Below are 7,103 nucleotides of genomic sequence, written 5' to 3' on the forward strand. Positions count from 1 at the left end.
ACATGGCTGAGCCATGGCATCCAGATATTTGATCAGAGATTACTCTGGATGTTTCTGTGTAGGTATTTTTTGGATGAGATTAACACTAAATTTGTAGACTTTGAGTAAAGCAAATGATGCTCCGTAATGAAAGTGGCCCTCACTCAGTCAGCTGAATGTCCAAAGAGGATAAAAGACTGAGCAAGAAGGAACTCTGCCGGTAGGCTGCCTTTGGACTTGAACTGCAATTCTTCCATAGGTCTCCAGCCTGTAGCCTACTCCACGAGATTTTTGACTTGTCAAGCTTCGACAATCATATGAGCCAGCTACTTAAAAATAAATATCTCTCAAGGTGTAGAGAAAAGGGAACCCTCCTGCACTGTTGGTGGGAGTGTAAACTTGTACAGCCATTGTGGAGAACAGTGTGGAGGTTCCTTAGAAAACTAAAAATAGAGCTACCATATGATCCAGCAATCCCACTTCTGGGTTTGTATCTGGAGAAAACCATGGTTCAAAATGATCATTGCAGTGCTGCTTACAGTAACCAAGACATGGATCCAACTGAAATGTCCATTGACAGATGAATGGATAAAGAAGTTGTGGTACATATATACAATGGAATATTACTCAGCCTGAGAAAGGAATGAATTTGAGTCAGTTGAACTGAGGTGGAAGGACCTAGAGCCTGTTATACAGAGTGAAGTAAGTCAGAAAGAGAAAAGCAAATATGGTATGTTAACACATATATATGGAATCTAGAAAAATGGTACTGATGAACCTATTGCAGGGCAGGACTAGAGATGGAGCCACAGATAATAGACTTGTGGACACAGTGGGGGTCGGAGAGAGTGGAAGGAATTCAGAGAGTAACACTGAAACATATACATTACCGTACGCAAAACAGGTAGCTGGTGGGAAGTTGTTGTATAACACAGGGAGCTCAAGCTGGTGCTCTGTGATAATCCAGAGGAGTGGGTTGGGAGGGGTTCAAGAGGGAGGAGATATTTGTATACTTATGACTGATTCACATTGTTATATGGCAGAAACCAACAGCATTGTAATGCAATTATCCCCCAATTAAAAATAAATTAAAATTTTAAAAAAGAAGATATGGTACATATATATATAATGGAATATTACTCAGCCATGAAAAAGTGTAAAATAATGCCATTTGCAGCAATGTGGATAGACCTGGAGATTATCATAGTAAGTGAAGTAAGTCATACAGAGAAAGACATATTATATGATACTGCTTATGTGTGAGTGTGTGCTAAACTGCTTCAGATGTGTCCCACTCTTTGAGATCCCATGGACTATAGTCTGCCAGACTCCTCTGTCCATGGAATTCTCCAAGCAAGAATACTGGAGTGGGTTGCCATGCCCTGCTCCAGGGGATCTTCCTGACCCAGGGATTGAATCTGTGCTTCCTTCAGCTCCTGCATTGCTGGCAGATTCTTTACTGCTAAGCCCTGGGGGATACCCAGTATTGCTTAAATGTGTGATATAAAAAAATGATGCAAATGAATTTATTTACAAAACAGAAATAGACTCACATACTTAGAAAACCAACTTATGGTTACTGAGGGTAAATGTGGAAGGGGAGGGATAAATTGGGGGCTTGGGATTGACATATACACACTACTATATTTAAAATAGATAACCAACAAAGACCTACTCTATAGCATAGGGAACTCTGCTCAATATTCTGTGATAACCTAAATGGGAAAAGAAGTTGAAAAAGAGTAGGTATATGTATATGTGAATCACTTTGCTGTACACCTAGAACTAATACAATATTGCAAATTAATTATAGTCCAATATAAAATAAAAATTTAAAAAACAAATTTCTGTATACACACATACTCATCCTGGTGATTCTGTTTCTCCGGAGAACACTGACTAATACAGAGATATATCTAGGTATAATGGAATGCTATTTGACAAGGAAAAGGATTGAAAATGTTATATGAGTGAAAAAAGTCAGCCACAAATTGTTTGATTTCATATATGTGAAGTGTCCAGGATAGGCAAGTCCATAGAGATGTATGGGAGGCCGATAGTTGCTTAGGACGGGGGAGTGGGTGTGCTGTGTGGGGGCTGGGATGTGAAGGTACAGCTGGTGGGTCTGGACTTTGTCCTGTGGGCATGAAAATGTTCTAAAATTAGATGATGGTGATTATTGTGGGCTGCCCAGGTGGCGCTAGTGGTAAAGAATCCGCCTGCCAATGTAGGAGACGCCGGTTTGATCCCTGGGTCGGGAAGATCCCCTGGAGGAGGGTGTGGCAACCCACTCGAGTACTCTTGCCTGGAGAATCCCATGCACAGAGGAGCCTGGTGGGCTACGGTGCATGGGGTTGCAAAGAGTCAGACACGACTGAGCGACTAAGCATGCCATGTGTGATGATTGTACAGCTCTGTGAATATACTGGAAAAACTCTGAATTGTACACTAAATGATGAGTCATATCCCAATACAGCTGTTTAAAAAAAAAAGTGCAAGTAGGAGCAAGTGACGCAGCCAAGCTCATGAAGAGAGTACAGAAGTGTCCAAAGCACAGGAGACGCTGAAGTGAAGCCCGCTGCTCCTCAGACCATCTCCCGAACCTCTCCGGAGACACACTGTCTGCTCATGTTTCCTTTTTACTCCCCGTGGTGTTATTCATAGTCAGAAGCAAATCAATTCAATCTGGCCTAAACCAGTAGCTGTGTTACTCAACCCAATTAAAAATACAAGAGCAAAATATAGGTTGGCTTATGAAATAAGAGGTAGAGACACTGACGGATGCAAAGAAGGAAACTAAAATACACGTTGGACCACTGCCTGGAAGGAGGAAGGAAATTTACGTCAGTAGGGAGGTGTGTGTGATATTTCATGTGCTGAGCGTTTCCATCCGTGAACAGAGAGCCTGCCTGCTTCTCATCCCTCACGGAGACACGCGGAGCTGGGCGCCTGGCTGCGTGGTCAGCATCCTCAGTGGTCTCTGAAAATCAGCGCCTACAGATTTGCCAGAGAGTTTGTGCCAGTGTGTTTCTGAGTGACCATCACCTATTCCCTCAGTATACGTATATTTAAAAAATGGATTCAGCATAGAAATCCATTTACTGAGGTCACTTGCATATTAAGTAAAGAGCTTTATTAAGTAGTTAAGCTTTCTTGGGCACCATCCTCTTCTCTAAGGACCATCATGCACATGCTACCCAATCCCTCACAGCTCCTACTGAGTGGACAGCAAGTCTTGTCCATTCCAGACCACAACTGATTCTACCAGGGGTAAGCTATCTGATTGACACTGGACCAATCAGGCCCTCTTTTCTGGGAATCTGCAATTCAGATTTAGAGGCAGCCCACTTTAGTATTCTTTAGCAGAGGGGCTTCCTGAGTAGCTCAAATGATGAAGAATGTGCCTGCAGTGCCGGAGACCTGGGTTTGATCTCCCTGAAGAAGAACATGGCAACCCACTCCAGTACTCTTGCCTGGAGAATTCCATGGACAGAGGAGCCTGGTGGGCTACAGTCCATGGGGTCGCAAGGAGTCGGACACAACTGAGCGACTATTATTTTTACTGTCACTTTAATATATTTTCTGAAAGAAGTTTAGAGTGACTTCTAAAGTTTTTCATTGTAAGCATATGGAACTGAAAGGACGTTATTTCCTGGCTTCCATAAATACATTTTAAAATAAAATAATTATGTCACTCTTTTATCCATATCCAGTGATATCCAAATCCATCCCTTAAATTTATCCATCCATCATCTGTTTAAAAAAAGAATAAGCACTAAATTAACAGCAAGACATATTCCATCACTCTTCTCTCTTTAAACCTATGTTTCCATTCCAAATTGCCCATTTTTAAAAGTTGATCACATCATCTTAATTCTCCAGAACAGAATTCTTGTTGTGGTGAGCAGGCTTAGCTGCCCTGTGGCATGTGGAATCTTAGTTCCCAGACCAGGGATGGAACCCAGGTCCCCTGCGTTGGATGGCGGATTCTTAACCACTGGGCACCAGGGAAGTCCCAACACCACTATCTTACATTGCCCTTCGTTGGGTGTCTGGAGATTTTTACACGGAATGGTAAAGCACCATTGGGAGATTGAGATGAGCAAGAGGTTGATTCTTTTAAGAGGCAGAAGCGCTACTGAGAACCTGGAGGAGGAAATAGAACACCGGCATTGATCCCCTGGAGGAGGGCATGGCAGCCCACTCCAGTAGTCTTGCCTGGAGAATCCCATGGACAGAGGAGCCTGGTGGGCTGCAGTCCACGGGGTCTCAGAGTCAGAGACGACTTAGCGACTAAACCACCACCACATGATACCTTTACCACATTGCTTCTCTGGCAGAACAGTTTTAAGAAAGAAGACAAACTGAAGTTGAGGATCTTCTAATGAATTTCCTAAAACTTTCCAAGAGCTCCTAAACCAGCCAGTCTTTGCTACCTCCAGTTTGAAGGCTGTTGCTGTCAGGCACTGTGAGGCTGACTTTTCTGGAATTTGCAAGGTGGATTTATCTTTCCCTTGGCTCTTCATCCCTGCCTCAGCCCGGAGAAAAATGACCAGTCCTAATACTTTCTTCCTGCCTCTCCCTTCATCTCTTTTCTAGCTGCTTCTGAGTGGAAGAGTGACCCCACTGATGGCTAAGTTCGAGCAGGATTCTTGATCGGGTGGATGACCAGTCAAAGCCATATGTACCCCTGTGGGGCAAGAGCAGTGGACGGTCCCCTCTTGGACCTGCCTTTGTTCAGGTAGGCGGGGGTCTTGTGCTCCCCGCCCTGGTGTCCTCGGTGTCCTGGAGCAGGGCCACCCAGAGGAGAGGCACATCCTTGCCAGCTTTTCAGCCACAGACCTTGTTGGGACCAGCCCAACAACCAACCGACCTGAAGGAGCGGTGCCGCAGAAGAATAAAGAAAAAGAAGACTCAGAAATAAAGTGGGGATCAGGGGGCTGTTGCCATTCGCAGGCAGAAGCCCAGATCCTAATCCTTGCATGCTTTTCATTGCTAAAACCTACTTCCTCGGACGTGCTCTAGAGATATCTGTTCTTTACAGTCTCAGATCGGGGATAAAGATATACAATGCACAGTCCTCAATGTCAAACCTTCATGCCTTTCATGACTCTCTTTAGCACTTTGGCTAGTGACGACCTTTCTCAGCAACTCCCTCAAGGCTCTGGTTATGGGAACGGTCACTAATGGTTTTCCATCAGTCACATCAGTACTTCAACCTCTTGTTTTCAAGATGTTTTTTCACGATATACTTTTTACTGCTCCCACCCCTTCGCCTGGGGGTGATGAGACAGTCATTCTTATTTTTCAAAGAAGCCCTGCTAATGATAGTACAGACCTATGCATAGCATATTCCCTACAGGACCTGACTGCTCTCGATCAAGTGTGATTGGAGTAGGAGGTCCCACTGTGTCCTCCAGCCCAGCTGTCCTAAGAAGAAAGCTGATGTTTCCGGAGTAGCTGCCAGTCCTGGTGACTCTTCACTAGCATTTCCTCTCTTCCTCACTATCGCTGCTCTGGAGCTTGCTCCGACCTCACCTAGTGAAAGATCTGATACCTCTTCTTTGCATGCATGCTCAGTCGCTCAGTTGTGTCCAATTCTTTGCGACCCTATGAACTGTAGCCTGCCAGGCTCCTTTGTCCATGGGATTTTTCAGGCAAGAATACTGGACTGGGTTGCTGTTTCCTCCTCCAGGTGATCTTCCTGACCCAGGAATCGAACCCACGTCTCCTGCATTAGCAGGCGGATTCTCTACCACTGTACCCCCTGGGAATGAAAGATCTGATACCCTGGTGGCTCAGAGGTTAAAGCATCTGCCTGCCATGCGGGAGACCCAGGTTCGAACCCTGGGTCATGAAGATCCCCTGGAGAAAGGAAATGGCAACCCATTCCAGTATTCTTGCCTGGAGAATCCCATGGAGGGAGGAGCCTGGTAGGCTACAGTCCATGGGGGTCCCAAAGAGTTGGACACGACTGAACTACTTTACTTTCTTTTTCTTTCTTTTATCCACATGTGTATTGGTGCACAAAGATTATCTTTTATCTTTGAAAACCATTAATGAAAGTTGCTGCTCTTTCCCGGCTGGCACCATGGAGGGTGCAGAAGAGAAGAAAAAGAACATTCCTGCTATGCCAGAAACCCTTAAGAAAAAGTGAAAGAATTTCGCAGAGCTTAAGATCAAGCGACTGAGAAAGAAGTTTGCCCAAAAGATGCTTCGAAAGGCAAGGAGGAAGCTTATTTATGAAAAAGCTAAGCATTACCACAAGGAATACAGGCAGATGTACAGAACTGAAATTCGAATAGCTAGGATGGCACGAAAAGCCGGCAACTTCTATGTACCCGCGGAACCCAAATTGGCATTTGTCATCAGGATCAGAGGTATCAACGGTGTGAGCCCGAAGGTTCGAAAGGTGCTGCAGCTCCTTCGCCTCCAGCAGATCTTCAATAGCACCTTTGTGAAGCTCAACAAGGCATCAGTTAACACGCTGAGAATTGTGGAGCCATACATTGCATGGGGGCACCCAAATCTGAAGTCTGTAAATGAATTGATCTACAAGCGTGGTTATGGCAAAATCAACAAAAAGCGAATTGCCCTGACAGACAACGCATTGATTGCTCGATCTCTTGGGAAGTACGGAATCATCTGCATGGAGGATCTGATTCATGAGATCTATGCCATTGGAAAACGTTTCAAAGAAGCAAATAACTTCCTGTGGCCCTTTAAATTGTCTTCTCCACGAGGTGGAATGAAGAAAAAGACCACCCTTTTTGTAGAAGGTGGAGATGCTGGCAACAGGGAAGACCAGATCAACAGGCTTATTAGAAGGATGAACTAAGGTATCTACCAGGATTATTTTTGTAATCTGGTCCATTAATAAACAATTGAAACAACAACAACAACAAAAAAGAAAGTTGCTAAGAGAGACTTCCCTGGCCATCCAATGGTTAAGACTCTGCACTTCCAATGCAGGGGCCCAGGGTTCAATCCCTGGTTGGGGAACTAAGATCCCACATGCCATGTGGTGTGGTCAAAAATAATAATAAATAAAGACTTAAAAATAATAAAAAAGAAAGTTGCTAAGAGAGTAGATCTTAAAAGTTTCCATCACAAGAAAAAAAGAT

The 7,103-nt window shown here is 44.3% G+C and overlaps 1 protein-coding gene across 1 annotated transcript; it reads left to right on the plus strand.

Moving 5' to 3' along the window:
• The first annotated feature begins 1,978 nt into the window (after nt 1-1,978).
• LOC122447413 (60S ribosomal protein L7-like) lies at nt 1,979-6,858 on the plus strand. Its single transcript, XM_043478038.1, has 2 exons — nt 1,979-1,988; nt 6,098-6,858. Exon 2 carries the CDS (start codon nt 6,191-6,193, stop codon nt 6,815-6,817), a length of 627 nt encoding a protein of 208 aa, XP_043333973.1. The 5' UTR covers nt 1,979-1,988; nt 6,098-6,190; the 3' UTR covers nt 6,818-6,858.
• Nucleotides 6,859-7,103: the final 245 nt, after the last annotated feature.

This window comes from Cervus canadensis, chromosome 9 (assembly GCF_019320065.1).
Source record: "Cervus canadensis isolate Bull #8, Minnesota chromosome 9, ASM1932006v1, whole genome shotgun sequence".
In the NCBI taxonomy this organism is placed as follows: Eukaryota; Metazoa; Chordata; class Mammalia; order Artiodactyla; family Cervidae; genus Cervus; species Cervus canadensis.